The sequence below is a fragment of the Chelmon rostratus genome, chromosome 17 (assembly GCF_017976325.1).
Source record: "Chelmon rostratus isolate fCheRos1 chromosome 17, fCheRos1.pri, whole genome shotgun sequence".
NCBI lineage: Eukaryota > Metazoa > Chordata > Actinopteri > Chaetodontiformes > Chaetodontidae > Chelmon > Chelmon rostratus.
In genome coordinates, this window is record NC_055674.1 from 2,324,756 (window position 1) to 2,341,809 (window position 17,054).

At 45.6% G+C, this 17,054-nt stretch overlaps 1 protein-coding gene across 1 annotated transcript in view; it reads left to right on the forward strand.

The window, feature by feature from the left end:
* The window catches only part of LOC121620370 (ectonucleotide pyrophosphatase/phosphodiesterase family member 7-like), a 132,162-nt gene that overhangs the window by 103,656 nt on the left and 11,452 nt on the right, over window positions 1-17,054 (forward strand). The window contains exons 2-3 of the mRNA XM_041956401.1: window positions 12,480-12,632; window positions 14,427-14,595. Coding sequence (XP_041812335.1) covers window positions 12,480-12,632; window positions 14,427-14,595 — 322 coding nt within the window. The remainder of the gene's footprint in view (window positions 1-12,479; window positions 12,633-14,426; window positions 14,596-17,054) is intronic.

A 17,054-nucleotide genomic window follows, 5' to 3' on the forward strand; every position in this document is an offset into this window, starting at 1 on the left:
TGGTACATGAAGCCCCACCTTCGATTTTGCTTTCATTAGAAAACAACTCCGCTGCTGAAGCTGAGTGTAAATCTCTGTTAAATTCAGTGGGAACTCTCCATTTTCTACCTGCATCATACATTTTCATAAGCAGTTGAAGCGGGGGGCATATTTTGTTTTCTGAATAGTTGACAGTTGCAAAGTGCGCACATATTGACAGTGATTAGAATCTGTGAGGGCTCGCTGGCGATGAATATTCAGGAGCACCTGCCTGCAGCTGAACCCGCGGTTCAACAATGCGTGGTCGGAGCGTTCGTCTCTAAGACGGAGTCCCGCTCCACTCGATCAAATGAGGAATCACGAGCGTGTGTTTGTGTTACACGCTGCTACGTTTAAATCTAGTGGATTTATTAATGCAAAGGATGTTTAGTTATTCTTTTAATGTGTTTAATTTTGTTCACATCTCAGTCTGTTTTTAACAATTCATGAAAAAGTCTCTATTTTAAAGCTTGCCTGCAAATGCACCATTGTTCTGTTTTACTCTCTAAATTAGATTTCTTCCTGCTTGGTTCTGTTGTCTAGACTACTGTCAAAACAGCTGGATGAATACGTTTCATGCTGAGGTGAATTTTGGATTCAGAGCTCCTGGTAAAGACTCAAAAATCCACTACACGTGTTTACATGATCTTGTGTGCTTTTGGTTTGGGGCTCTTGGTTTCCAACGAAGGGAAATCTGAAAGAATCTGCTCACGAGGTTTTAAACAGAAGCGTGCTTCCTACTTTGCTGCCACAGTTTGGGCGAGACCCTGTGCATGAGGCCAGGTCCACGAGGGCATGGTTTCCGCCCAGCACCTTATCGCCCAGCATCAGGTATGGCTTAGCAACATTCATGTGGCTGAATGGGAGCAAATTCCTGCAGTGGAAGACCCTCAAAGAGCGGCGGAGGCTTCCCACAGCTCATTAAAGCCCATGTTATGGAATGACACTGTGCACAATTACAGAACAACACAACTTGTGATATAAAGAAACGATCTAGAAAGCCACAATCTTTGTTATTCTTGACACCAATCTGTCCCAGTTCTGCTGACACGCCCCCCGCTGAGCCTCTCCTCCACCTTTGGCGCAGTCGACTTTCAATGAGTCACCAAATTACCAAACGGGAACAGGCAATAGTCTGCCTGCGAAACAAAAACAACAACAAAAAAGAGCCACCTCAGCGGTGAAAGCCGAGGTGTAATTCAGGAAATCGAACCCTCTCGCAGGCAAGAACATAATTCAACCTTTTCACCAGATGGAAGAGGAGAGCGGCTCGCCATGTTTGTGCATATTATAGGCCTGAGAGACAATGAGGTCTTCCATCATTACATGAGTTTAATTTTATTTTAGTTGACTCATGTACAGTGATATAACCTAGTAAATATAAATCCATGTTTTGGATCCTTGCCTGACGAAGCCAGCTGGTACAATTAAGTGTGTGATGCTTTCTCTGGCACACAAAGTGAAATAGGTGGGTGGGTGGCAGCGAAGCAGTTTCAGGGTCTGGAATTGATATCATTGTTTGTGCAATTTAACCGATGATAATATTTGATAAACAAGACACAAAACGCTGATGTAAACCGTCATCAACGGCACTCCACCATCATTTACGGCAAATATTCAATTTGTCAAAGCAATTTTTAGAGAACTTGATCACAATTTGGGAATTTGAGCTTCGCACTGCTGAGTGCATTAGTGTCCAGCTGCAAAGCAGGCAGCACTCACAAAACAGCACCGACAAATCAGATTACCATGAGCGGCTTGTACAGTTCAGCTGTTAACCGCTATCATCTGTGAAAAGGCAGTATTTTGTGTGAAGTGAATGCCGCTATAGATAGGAACAGTAACCCTGCCATTCCGTAACTATGGAAACAATAATGAGGTCACTGTGCTATTTTAGCTGGGTTTACTTGGAGATCATTACTGACATCATCGCACTTCCAGCTGAAGTTTGTGGAAGTTCAGTGAGACAGAACCTCGATGGAAACCGAGGGAACTTGTCACGCAGCGAGTCGCATTAAGCCGCGATGCTGTCGGCTACAACCTTGAGTGATCTCGCGCGGAGCTCGTTAGTCAGTGCGCACAGTTCAATCCTATTATCAGCCATGTCGAAATCAGGAAAAAAAAAAAAAAGTCAAAATATCAATGTTTTTATTCACAGTAATTACACTTTGTTTGGCCTTCAATCTTCTGAGAAATTCTCCATCTCGAAACTCTGAATTCATCATTTGTTTGGTGGAAGACAAGCTGTGCCAAGAATGTGAGAGGTCTGATTCACAGAACATATCTGAAGGTATTTTCTAATAAAAGGTTCCCATCACTGACTAATTGAACCGCTTGTGTCGAGACTAAGAAGTCTAAATTGGAGTAAAATCCTGCTGCAGCTTCTTACGCTCACAGTGGAGGGTTCAGCATCATTTGAGCACCCTATGATAACGTCTCCATCAATTAAAACATGCCCATTTAATAAATAGCATAATTAAAGGGACACACTGAGCCCAGACGAGCAAACCCAGCATTATGCTTCAAATTACACCCTAAAAAAAGACTTGTTCAGCCTTCCCTCATAGCCTTAATTTAGACTTCAGAGTAACCACTGAAATGTGCGAACCAAAGGAGAGACAATGTCTGTTTCTGTGTCACAGACGAGAAGGATGAAGGTTGGACGTATCGCTCTGCATGTCATGTAAGTCCCTGAACCTCAAGATGAGTTCATGATGAAAACACAATCCCACACCACCTGCAAGCTGATGCTTATCTGTTTGTCATACATCTAAAAAAAAAAAAAAAAAAACACCAGAGCGGCGTCTGTTCTTGATTGTCTTTGCCTGAAATGACCTATATTCACGTTTACCTGACAAGGACCTCTTGTGGCCGTACAAATTATGACAGATGGTCAGTGGTGTGACATTGTAATGGCTTCAGAAAACATAGCAGGGAGGGCATGGCGTGAACGGCTCGGTCTGCAAAGGGCGACCTGAGCTTTTCACACAGGAGGCCGACGCTCCGAGCAGCTTCTGTGAAACCGAACACAGCGATAATCACAGAGTCGGCACATCAGAAAACAGTCACATGAATCATTCTTGAAGCGGTTTGAAGGAAATGTCACGTGATCTGTTTGGTCGTTTAGTTGCTGTTAGTATAAAGTGAAAACGTCGTTAACTTGGCCATGACACGAACATGAATGCCGGATACGTCGGGCTCGTTATCTTTATTTCTGGTTCATTTTGAATATTACGGGGGAAAATCAAACACAGAGTCTCATCTGTGCTGGTAAAACCGGGACACGGCGGTCAGATCAGGGGGAGAAGCAGTGAGGCACTTTCACAATCTGGAATAAATATCATTGTTGGCACAATTGCAATGAGAATAAGATGTGATAAATAAGGCAAAGCAAATTTTGTCGAAGCAATTATTCGAGAATTCGATCATAATTTGGGAATTTGAGCCTCACTCTGCTGTGCATTAGCATCAAGCTAGAAACTAAACAGCAGCATAAATTATAGTGAGCCGTTTACCCGTTTTACCAATTTAGCTATAAATTAATATGAAGGGCTAAAGTGAAGAAAATAAATGCATTCCACAGCTGGTACTGTAAATCAGTGTCACCTGATCAGCATTTCTAAATGACGGCGGCGACGAGTCTCCAAAAATGCTAAATGAATCATTTACCACAGTCGATAGATGGAATATAACAATAATACAGGAATTAATGAAAAAAACATGATGGAGTTCATATCTTTTTTTTTGCTGCGTTTATTAATAGAGGAAATGAAAATGATGTTGAGGAATGCATCAACTAAAGCTGAACACACACACAATCACAACGCTCCTCTCCGCAGAGCAGATAGCGGCTCACAGATAGCAACACCGAGCAGTTTGCACACATTCTCTGAGCATCGGAGTGAACGCTGTCCCCCCCCCCCCGTGTCTCAGCCCTGTCCTTAACCATTTGTACTCTGGTAATGACTCCAACATGCTGTGTTCACTAGATCGAAAAGCAGGAGAAGATGGGGGAGCGGTTAGAGTGGAGGCTTATCGTACAGTTAAGCTGCAGCTGCAGTTTCCATAACAACTACCTGCAAAAACCCTGCTCCCTCGACCATCATTAGAATAACATTTTTACTCGTCAAGTAAGCATTAGTGGAATCTACATGAGCAATGAGAAGGGAGTGACGCAGAAAAAAGTGCCAGTGTCCGCCGGAGCTATCGTTTGACAGTCGTGGCGGGGGTCTTTTTTTTTTCTGCAGGAGGATATCTAACTGCGTAATTACAGAATGGGAATGGTAAGCTGTGCAGTTTCACTGGAAAATGAACACATGATGTGGAAGACTTCCAGAGGCTTGTTGTGCAGGAGTTTAGCAAAGCAATTATTTATACCCGAAACACACTGAAATATAAAAACATCCCGCGCATAGCTCAGGGCTTGAGAGGCAGGCCCTTGATCATAACCTTTCCTTTTTTTCCTCCCAGCAGGAACTCCGGCGACCGACTCAAGGAGAAACGCGTCTTTCCCGTTCAGCCTCTCTTCTGATCACGCATTACAATATCAACTTGAAAAGGGGATAATCAAGAGTTTAAAGGAAAAGTAAAGGGAGAGGGAACGCATTAAGTGGTGGCTAGTCCAGGGTATCATTTAAAATCAGTCCTGATGGCTTCATCGCTGCCAGGCTGTATGGGCTGTAACCTTGAGCGAGGGCTGGTGGGGCCCTGGTGACCAGGGAGGGGATGGGGAGAGGGATTGGCTCTTTTTGCATTCACATTCTGCTCAGCAGGCACCCGGGGGCTATAACCCTGAGAATCCGTATTAGGTGAGCCAAAGTCACCATTAATATAGAGCACTGGGCCATACTATAACCTTACACTTCACATCTCTGGGGTGTCCTGAACTGAGAAAAAATGGTGCTTTCGAACAATCACTTGGGAGGACTTTCAAAAGTGACCTCTTACCAAAGTCAATCCGTTTGCTTTTCTCTTTTTTTTTTTTATTCATTTTTATCTGTGTTTGCTGTTCCTGCTCAATCTCCCCATCTCTCTCCCGGCTTGGCGCCGCGGCGCTGGCCTTGTGCTCCGTGGCCGGTCACGTCAGAGAGGCTGTTCCTCCTTCACTGGATGCAATTACAGATTAGGGCTAAAACACAGGTTGAGGCCATGCTGCTACCACATCCTCAACGGCTCCGTCCTCCGCCGAGTGCGTGTGGAGAGGACTGAAAACAACACATGCCGAGCGACAGGGACGGAGTCTTCCACGTTAGCTCGTGAGATGAGCTGAAGTTAAACGCGCCGAAAAGCTGCCGCGTGCAGACTTAAAGTCTAAGAAGTGACATTTCAGGAGGCGCTCGTCCTCACAGAGTTTATGAATGACTCATCACTCCTGACATGTGGAAATACGCTGACAAACAAACGTTGACACCGCCGCGGACTCTGACCTTTTTAAAGGTTATTTAATTCTTCACACCGACGTGGGAACAGAACTCGTGGTCGCTTTTAATAAACTGAGTTTAAAGTCAAAATTTGTGTTTACAGTCTCGTGTCACACAAAGAAAAACAAATATTTCTCTAATGCTGCAGACCATCGACCAAACCAATTTAATGCCAACAGTGTCCTTCACTGGCAAAGTTAGGTGATCACCTGCCTAAATAAACCTGATAATAGGTTATTTTCAGACTCTTATGATTATACAGAGGAGCATAAGGAAAATTTAGAAACCTCATACTCATTCTGGTTAACTATAATGAGTCCACACCACATTTATTTTTACATTTTAGTACAATCACCATGAACAAATGAGATCATGGCAGAGAAGCCTGGAAGCCTTCGCCGGCCTTCTGACCACACTGCGGCACCAGGCTGGAAATTTGGCTGAAGGATCGCTGGATGGATTTTAGGCAAAGAGGGGTTTCTGCTGTACGGCGCAAAAAATGGAGAGGGTGCTGTTCCTCTGGCAGCGGCACGACTCAAGCTTCTAGAGTTTCTGATGATAGCAGATGGTAGAAGAAATGTGTCCCAACGGTGGGTGGGCAAGGAGTCCTGTATGTGACAGGAAACAGCGTGGGTTATGGGTAATTCAGCGCCTGGGGAAAGGCTTGCAGTGGTGCGAGATAGCAACAAGTTCTCCCCCCAGGTCGCCAAACGCCGACGCTGCTTCGTCACGCTCCTCAGGTTCCTGTGTGCGACGTGCAAAACCTTCCTGCCAGAAAGCGCTCCTGACGCAAACATTCTACTTGCTTAGGTTTAGATTGAGATTGTTGACTTTTATTTTCACACACACCCCATATCTCCCGGGTGAAGGTCCGTGTGAGAGCCACCACCCTGACCCCCATCCCTCCAAGGACTCTGGCACTCCTACTCTTACATATTGCTGTGAATATTGCTAAGGGGCGTTCCAAACATCGCCATTTGACGACGTGGGGATGAGACCGGGCTGCAGATAGAGATGATTTCCAGTAATGAATAGATATGACTGTATGATCGTGAACAGAAAAACTCCAGCAATGACACAGGACAAGCTGTAAAGTCATGCAAAAACTAGTGTTTGAGAAGCCATCTGTGCTCCATTACAATAGATTTTAATCCCACTTAAAAAAAACATGACAAAGAACACAGAATGCATATTTTTATATAGTTTGTTCACTGAATTATTTTCATATTTACCATTAGGAGAGACGGCATTAAAGGAAATCAGTCACTTAGTGACAGAATATGGATTCCTTTCCTGTGTTACATGGAGAGTATAAACATGAACCATATGATAGTCGGCCCTGGGCAGGGATGAATACATGAATAAATAAATGAATAAGCAGTCCTCTGGTGATGTGATATGTTGTAAATTCAGTTTTTAATAAAACAAAAGAAGCACCTGGTCTGGGTTTGTTTGCGCAGAGTTTGCAGGTGTAACACAGAGAAACTGTCGTGGATGATTTATATTTGAGGAGCTTCTTGAACTGGTACATGCGCTGCAGCGGTGGACTGCAGATACCGCGGCTCTGGTTTGACTTGATGAGGTTTTGGTGCATTGAGTTTGAGTGGAATTTCATTTTTGAAGAAGTGAAAAATGATAGATTGGATGTGTGCTCTCGTCTCGACAAGTAGTCAGGTTCTTCATTCGTCATGTGCACAACAATCACACTGAAGCGTTCACGGGCAACGAAGAAGAAGAAGAACGAACGGAGTTCCTGTTTGCAGGTATTTCACTGCCTGCGAGTGTTGAGTCTGAACGTTTAGATTCAGGCTTCAAACGCGTTGGTTCGGCTCAGAGAACCATCAGAAACCAAACATAACCATAAAAATGTTCATCATGACGGCCATGAGCGATGCAATAGGCAATAACATTTTACAGACAGGTGTATTTTGAACGATACGTTCATTAAAATGTTTCATTAATATGTTCTTAAATGATCATTAACGCACATTGATAGCGTGACGTTGCCTTCAAAAGGACTTTTCTGTCCGTTTGTGGTGCATTAAGCTGACATTCAGGACACAGGGTTGTTCCCTGTGCAGCAGGAGAATCAGAAGGATAAATCACTGCTGAAACCTACTGATGACGTGAGATACGGCGACGAGCTGAGAGCAAAATGTGTCAGACGTTTGGACGCGGCCGTCAACAAGCCGAATTTGGCAATTCCACCATTTCTTCAGAAACGTTCCAGCGTCAGAAAATGTAAAAGAAAAAGCAGCAATCAGCTGGTCTACCAGTTTTCATTAACGCTGAGGCTGCCTTCGGCGCCTGTTTGCCCTGATTTGATCACGAGTTCAATTTGATTTCTGTCTTGCTGTCATTGCTTTAACACTGACCAGTCCGTTGGGGGGAGCAATAAAGTTAGTAATTCATCTCAGAAAAGGGCAGACCCAGCCAATCGCTAAATATAATCTGGAAACCGGGCTCACTTTTGACCTCTGGCCTTTTTGAAATAGGTAACCTTTGCCAGGTGACCCGTTTGAATCCCACACCAGCTGGGAAATGTGTCTGGGGTCCACGAGTGGGGAAAGCTCTGCCTTCCAAAACCATTAGCTCCTACTGTCAGGATGCTCTCGCACGCTGCAAATGATGTGATGTCAGAGCGAGCATGCTTAACAGAACCTTTCAGTGATTGGTCGGAGAATCTTTGGTTCAGAACTGGATTTAGGAGAAAACAAAGATGGGGAATAAGACCGCCAAGAACAGGAGGCAGATTAAACTCTCCTCTTCCTCAACACAACTGCTGTGAAGTCACCACATGGCCTCAGGGGCCGGGCTGGAGACGGTGCTGGGGCTGGAGGTGGGGGCTTGATTATAATGATTGGCACCTGCGAAAGAGGGCTTGGGCAAGTGCATGGACCATATCAAAGAGGATCAGCCAGGGCACAGTGTGACCTGACTGTTATTAGGTGCCAAAATGAAATGGTCGCTCTACAGCCCTTCAAGAAATCATTTAACCAGTCACAGCTGAGAGGAATACACGCATGCACGCACACGCTCACGCTCACACACACTGTATGGCAAAGGCCAAAGGTGGCTGATATACATTAACATGTGCTGAACGTGGGAAGGTTGAGAAATCATCTGTTTGTCTGCACGCGCAGAAAAGCTGCGTCGACGAAAACCTAATCAAACTGGGAGAGCTTCAACGCTAACCGCCTGACGATGAAGGTAAACGTGCCGCCGCCGCTCTCCAACAATCAGATATGTCGTCTTGTGAGTCACTGGCAGCTGACCTATTGGTTGGTTCAAGCGTAGGTCGTATTGTGGTGCAAGATGTTGTAAATAAGTGAGTACAGGGATATTTGAATAAAACACCAGCTTTTCGCCACATCTCAAAGTTTGCTCAGTTGCCATGGAGACAACAACAACAACAACAACAAAAAGACCACTAATGGAGAGCTCCATTTCCAGCAGTGAGGGATGTTGGACGTGTCCAAACGGTGCAGATTTTCCAAACTGTGGGAAATCGTCATAATGTAGGGAGTCAGTCTGACTGTGAGCATGTATCTGTCAGAGTCTGGTCAAAATGTGGAAGGTTATATGATGCAAAACAGGATTTGCATTAATTTAGCATCAGTGGGGTGTTACAGAAATGTCTCTGTGCTGAACAGTTTAGAGGTTACTGACCAGAAAGTCATGGAAGATACAACTAAAGCAGAAAAAGTCCCACATGTTGTCTCTCATTCTGATCTAAAAACAACACTTTAGTCCTTCCAGCTCGAACATTTAACCATGTTTCATCCACCTGTGTAAAAATAAGCTGAAGCGTTTGTATTGCCAAGAGGAAGTTTGGCACCCGTCTTGGCTGTATTAACGTCTCCGGTTCATCGCAGATCTCCGTCCTCTGACCCTGCAAAGTCGATTCAGGAAGTGAAGTAAGTTGGAACAGTTGATAAAGGGTCAGATCTGTCAGAAACAGGCAATAGGAGCGCACAGTTTTAGATGGAAATATTAATTTTTCTCAAATAAACAAAGCTTTGAGGAAGCATTAGAACACATTCAGTGTTCACGTCCTCTCTCAGAGCAGAACTGGACCAGCTTCAGCGGCTCCGTGCCAACATGTGTCTTTGCATTTTGTCTATTCTCAGTCTGGAAGCCTGGACTTTTCTCTAGTGTTCAAACGGCCTACAGTTTGTTCATAACAAATATTTCCTGTCACTTAGCAGCACCCCCGCACTCCCAGCGCACCCCCTGCTCATCAGCCATATCTCTGTTACCATTTCCTCATTTGTTGTGTCTCCACATTGGCCGGGCCTGCCGTCCCCTTGAGGGACTGCCTCACTCATGACTTCCACTGTTGTGTCTCGGCAGTCCTCTGCCTTTTGCACAAACATATCGATCACTTCCACCTCTCCTCCCTTGTCACCTTTTCTGTCCTGGGCTAAAAATACATTTTCACAATGACCAGGACCACCTCCAATCCTCTCGCCTTCATCCTCTGACCCCTCTCCTTGGGCTTTAATCCTTTTCATATTTCTATCTAAAATGTTTGTTTCATCAAAATCCATCTTGCGACCTCCTCACGGCTCTGCGACCTTAAGATGCTATCGCCGTTATTCTGAGGTCAGAGGATCTCCTGTGCATTTGGAGACGTGTTTCGCATCGGATTGTGAAAACCGCTGATGTAATAAATGCTGATTGCTGTGTTATTAGGTAGCTTTAGCTAATAAAGGCACGACAGGCCCCAGATGTTTACAGAGCCAGGCACTTTACGGGGGTCAATAAAAGGAAATTGCTGCACAAAGAAGCTGAGGGAGTACGACTTAAGACAAGCGACTCAAACTATGATCCAAACAAAACTAAATAAAAAAGGCCCTCAAGGCTCCCTGTCCACCGTCGTCGTTTAATTGTACAGCCAGGCTCAGTCGTCTGTCCAAAAAGTGTGCCTTAAGTCTGCCCTCGTTTACCCTCATTGATGAAATCTCACATGTGATCCTCTTCTCTCTTTGACAAGGCTGACAATAACAAGCGCGAAGGTCGCCGCAATGACACCGCTTTACTCTTGAAATAACAAGTTTGGGTTTCATATGGCTGAAGTAGTGGCAATAATGTCCAGATCAGTGGACCACACGCGTACCCTTGGCAGTACAAGAAAGGTCTATTTGCAGGAGGCTTCCGGAAGGTCGCGGCAGCGAGGCCTCAACTCAAGTGTCACAATCAAGGCGGCGCAGAGCCAGGGTCACCTGATGGCCGCCGCCGTCTGTTCCAGAGGGCACTTAACCCTGGATGAGGAGCTAATGGAGGGAGTCATCCAGAGCAGATTCACCTAACCCGTTTAAATAGGCATCCACTCGCAAATGCACGGGCGAGCGTGGAACTGCTGAGTGCTGCTAAGCCAAAGGTGCTATTAAGGGGGCAAAATAACACTCGACAGCATCCGCAGAGGCTGTTTTGGCGGGCGCCGGGCGCAAAGTTTAGGCAGCGTAGCATAAAGGAAACAAACGATATTTAGATTTTTTATTATTTCAGCGAGGGGTGTTAAACGCTTGGCTGTGCGCGATTGAATCTATGAGAAAACAACGAGTGAGGGACGAAGCATCAGATTTTTTTTTTTTTTTTAAACAATTTTGGCGAGCGCGCATTCAAAGAAGAGCCGACGCCGACTTAACCACCCCGGCAGCAGCCCACGTCAAAAGGGGCAAAAACATGCAGCAAAAAACTCGACAACATATTAAATCTGATCGCGCTGTAACGAAAAGCGAGCAGTGATAATAATAAGCTCTGATGGGGTCCTCTTATGGCCCATCGATTTCCAATAGCTGAGATCATAGAAAGCTGGGTGGGTAATTACACTGTGCAAGCAGAGGTCGTCCTGAGCAAATATCATTATCATCAGATTAGAATGAAAGGCTGGCGCGGGTCGAGCACACGGGGGTGAAGGAGACCCAGAGGAGAAGCTTCTCGGCACACGTTCCTGACCCTTCATCTGTCTCAATGTCCCCCACCTTGCTCCCACCTCCACGGGTCAGCTCTACATCACAGTGACACAAACAAGGAGAAGGGGGGGGTGGGCAGGTCGGCGAGGCGCGACCATTCATCAGTGAGAGACGAGGCTTATGATGGGAGTGATGCCTCTGAGCGGTGAACAGATAAACAAGAGGACAACAGCAGAAGTGAGCAGCAGGAGGTCCAGTGGAGGAAAGTTCAGACATAAAACGCACAGAGAGCCGATGGAGGGCTGGACGGGGTTTGTATTCTTAGATCCAAAGATCCTCTCACATAGTTTCTCTTCTCTTCAATCATATCAATGCACACAAATATCGACTACCGATGTCTGTTAATGATTTAGTCTTTAAAATGTATAAATGAACTCAGTGAAAAATGGCCTTTACAAGTGCCAGAGGTCACAGTGGCGTCTTCAAATTGCTCCAAAAGCAAAGGAGACTTTATTTAAAAAGACTCCAAACACAAAATGTAAGTGGAACCAGGGGGAAGGTTTGGCATTTCGCTTGATCGACAACTTAAAAGAATAGTTAATTATTCTAATTGTAGTGGATGCATCAATTAAAATAATCAACTGTTTTAATAACTGTTACATTTGCATGATGGTTAAATGCTCAAAATGAGGTTTTATCATTAAAAAAGGATAATAAAGGTTTATTTTTACCGTTAAACAGAATTTATTTTTTTATTCTTTCACTCAAACACTTGAAGCTTCAGTTTTCTGCAGGTTGTTTGGTGCCAGTTTTATGAACAACAGACCACGTGTGCAGCAAAACGAAGGCGAAACTAGCAGTGCATGGCTGGTTTTGATTGGAACTGTCAGGATCTGACCCCATCAAAATAAAACAGAGCAGAGACGAGTCGGTGTAAAAGCACATTTTCAAAGGCGCATACATGAAAAGCAGATTCCTCTGCCGCTCTCTCCAACATGTCATTTGTGCTTCAAACGAAGTGTAGAGAAGTAGATGAACCATCCACAGATGATTAGGTGGGAGGGAGTCCCAGCAGGCGAGCCTCACCTCACCCATCTCCCTCACCCTGGCTACTCCTCCACAGCGAACCCCCCAGCACGCCAAGGCAGAGATCCGCGGCGGCGGTGGCGAGCGCCACTCTGACGGGCCTCTGACGTCTCTATCTGCGGCGCTCGGCGTGGAGCTGGCCCCGGCCACCTACATTAACATAAACAAGGCGTGCTGCTGGGGTCCGCCTGTCAGGGGCTGTCACCGCCGAGGACAGAGGAGAGACGCCTCTGCATTAACCTCCAGGCTTATCTCACTCTCTGTGCGTCCCACAAAAAAGTGGGGATTAGTGCTCAGTCAGGAATGGCTTTTGGGTCCTTGTCGCTCCTGCACGATTATTGAACTTCCTCTCCTGTACTCAGACTATTATTCTCAGCCTTCTCCTCCACTTTCCCAAAGGGAGGGAATCCCTGGGGGTTAAAATGTCCACCCACAGCATCCGTTTCTTTGATTTTGGTGACACCTTTGGTGGGAAGCTGCCACTGCAGCAATCTGTGTTTCTGCGTGAGCCAATGAAATCGATCTGTGTCGGTTTCTATGAATCATTAGAAAAGGAAACGTTCAGTTTTCACTCCGCCGCTAATGCAGCCTGAAACAGACGTGCATGAAATATATGGAAGGACGGTTTGACCACATCTGAAATGCGGTGGACCCGAACAAACCCAGAGAAAGAACGCCGGCGCTGGCAGCAGCACGATGCTCGACCAATTAACGAGCAGCCGTACTCCCTCTCAGCCTCACCTGTGAAAACACATCATTACGACCAGCGACCCGAGACCCAGCGGAATACAGCGGGACCCCACCCTGACCCAATTAGCCTGCATATAGTTTGGATCTGGACCAACTCGGATCTCATTTCAGGTCGTGGGTACAAGGAGGTGGACCAGTGAAGAGCTCTACTTTATTGTTTAAAAAGATTACTGAGCCCCTGACAAATATATGCCGAATGGAAAAAGGTTCAACACGCCTTTAAAACTGAATTCAGTTTATTTGGAAATAAACCAGTTTTTTATCATTAAGATGTTCGGCTGAGGGTTTTTTTTAAATTCTGACTGAGGGATTATTCTCTGGAATAAAAGGCTCTATGGAAACACATCTTCTGTGGACAATACCACTGAACAAGTGTGAAACAGAAGTCAACCTCCGGAAAAGATTTCTGTGTTAAATCGATGTTTCCAAGGTCAAAAATGAACTTTCGCACATTTTGTTGTAGAAGTTTGAAGTTTCTGTTCACTCAAGCTGAATATCACCACTTCATCGCAAGCAAACTTTTCCATTGAGAGACGTTGAGAGCGTGACAAGATTTCCTTTTTCGTCGGCCTCTGCTGAACTTCAGCTGCCTGCAAAATACTTTTCTGTCTCCGCCGTCGCTGCCAAGCCAAAAACTACACCGCCACCACCACCGCCGCCGCCACCACCTGAGTATTTGCTCAGCAGATTCTTGACATCGCTGCGTCGGTGATCTCCGAGTCCTCCGGCTCCGAGGAGGTGCACACTGGGGTGTCACCAGCGATGATGTCGCGTGAACGGTAAATATGTCACAACTCCTCCGTGATGAGCAGGCTGACTGCTAAAGTAAGCAGTTAACTTCTTCCTCCTCTCCGCCCTCCTCTTCCTCAGCCTGTATCTATATGGCGCGTGGCTCCCGGCCAACAAAAGATGGCAGCGCTCTACGGCTGCGGCATTGTGAGAGCCTAATCCATATCTCCAGACCTCAGGCCTAATCAAACAGACTGAATGTAGGGAAGGAGTCAATAGCTGCTTAATTACTAACGAGAGTAATGACAATAACAATCACGTTCCTTTCTGGCTGACGTAATTAAGGGAGGCATGAAAGGCACGCCGAGGGAGAGCTGCCTCGAAGCAAGGCAGCAATTAGGGCAGAAGCTGAGGAGGCAGCTTGTGGCGAAGGCACAAGATGAGCGGCGAACGCTGCCTCAGCCTTGTCTTTCGTCTAACACCTTGTCCTCCTTTCGGGCATCAGTATCATCAGTTGGTGCCGTACGCTGACAGCGCCGGGCTTCATTATATCCGTCCTGCCCATCGGTGGTGCGAACACTGTGCTGTTCTACCGGCTTTCTCCGGCACGTCGCTGGCGGCTGCCATGTTTAATGACCCTCCTCCTCCTGTATCCAGCACTCAGTGGGCACAGCGTGAGACGTGGGGAAACACTCAATTTCTGTAATGGCTTGAAATGGAGTAAATATCAGTCGTCCCCCTGCATTTGTTCCTCATTCAAGCCCCGTTATCACTTGCCGCCTAATTTCCTGGTGCACTGACAAAGGCAGAGGGCGTTTCCATGGAGAGGGAACCCTTGCGGTTTTCGTGCTTCTCTCAACTTGGCACTCTGTTCATTTCACAGCAATTATCCTGAGTCATTCCACACATTCTGCCACAGAACTCAAGGGAAGGACCTTTCAGCTAATTGCTTTCAAATGGAAATAAAAAATAATCACACGGCTACTTTGTCAAAATGACTCCTGTTATGCAGCATTTGGTGTGGGAAATTGATGTGGGATTCCTTTTAATGTCCCATTTACAATGCCTGCCGCTCCGTTTCCAGATGAAAACCTTTCTTTAAATGTATTTGGGATGAAGTCCTGACATTGCATACGCCGTGATTCCTCGGCTGCTCCGAAACCGCCGCGTTCGTTTGCGTGGACGACGTCTTTAAAGTCGAGGTAATTTGCTTTCCTCACCTTTAGTATTTGGGTCTGTTTTCTGAAACAGCTCAACATATACAGGTACTGACTTTTATTTATTATGAAATGAATATTTTATGATGCGTTTCATGGTTATTGACTTTGCTTTTATGTCCATACAGCGCACTAGTTTTTCTTTTTTTTTGGTTTATTTGACCTTTCAGGAGTCTGTGGAAGAATTCAACAGCTTTCTTCCTGCTGATGTACAGTAGTCTATTCAGAAAGTACACAAACAAAATAAAGATTAGACGGCGACTGCGTACAGCAATTAAGACAAGTAAAGTCCAGCCAGCATCTGTTATCACATCAATCACGAACGAGCTGCCAACACGCGTTCAGCATGCTTGTAAAACACAAAGTGCGTCACCAACGACTTCAAACAATGACTGAGATGTGGCTGCTGAGGAAAAGACTGCTGGAAGAGGCTGAAATGCTTCCACGTCCATTCATCGCACATCCAGGTTTAGGCTCAATCTATGGAGAGCCTCTCTTTGTCCAACAACAACCCTCAACTCTGCATCTTAAATTATGCTCGTTTGAAACACAGACCATGAACATAAGGTCAGAGAATGAAAAGCAATTTCTATTTCAAAGAGAAGCAAACAAGAAGACAGGAAGAGTTCAGCCAGGCCAGCTGCTGTGTGATGTCATACTGAGGGGCTAAATGCTAACATCAGTATGCTCACATGCTCACAATGTTGATGGCACATGCTGATGTTTTACGTTTAGCATGTTAGCCATCCTGTTAGCGAGTTAAATGTCAGCATGCTAACATTTGCTAATTATCACTAAATAGAAAGTAAAACTAAGGCTGACAGAAAGCTGCCAATCCATCCAATAGAGGTTTTTCACTCAAAACTACAAATGTGAACCTCATGGTGGCGCTAAAGGAACAGTTCCAAGTTCATTAAGATTCAGCTTCTGGGATCCAGGAAGGTCTGTGCAAAATATCCCACGAGTAGATGCTGAGATATTTTGTTAAAAAACAAAAATGTCAACCTCATGATGGCGCGAGAGGAAAAGTCAGAGTGATGGTCAGCGGCCTTCGATTCTGGAGACCATGAATGTCTGTTTAAAATTAATGGCATCCAGAAGCTTTCAGCCTGGATAAAAGTACTGGGCCGATCTAAAGCCGTCCTGCAGCCGGGGGTGAATTCAGGCCACCTTCACCTATAAAAAAAAAAAACTCTTTCTGTACATTTCCCCACATTTTCCACTCAATTCCACAACTATGACACAAACCGCTGCTCTGCGAGCTCAGTCTGGGGTATCTGCCAGCAAAAATATTTTCGTCAATACGTATCAACCGCCGTAATGTGAACTGCAGCAGGCTATTCTTTCGGGTTTAGCGAGCCTCATATTTTTGGGCGTTTGAAGGCAGGCGGGCAGGCAGAGCGGCGCTGATGTGTTGACGTATGGTGGGAGGCAGGAAGAGGCAGCTGCTGTTCATCTCCATGAGAGGAAGGCCACTCTGAGAGGATGAGTGGAGAGGGGCCTTTCAGAAGATCTCTGAGTCAGAGCGAGTGGGGAGGCATCAGGATATTATTAGGGAGGTGTGCCTGCTGCCCTGCTATTATGACTGAAATAAATGGTTGTGCTGCTTTCGAGCGAGGATACACCTGCCCTGCGTTGTTCCATCAGGTATTACATGTGAGATGTAAAAGAGATTTGATGCTATTAAACCCATAATTCCCGTCAGATTACAGGGCTAAAACACTCCTGATGGTTGTGAAAGAGGCGAAGGCCATCGGGATGAAACCTGTTCAAACAAACAAAGACGAATGTGGCCGCCGCCAGAGCGAGATTTAAGAAAGTGAGGAACATGGAGCTGAAGCTTTGTTTGACATTGACTGCAGTTAATTCTATTATCTCTATTATCTGAAACAGCTACAATATATAACAGAGCCTCC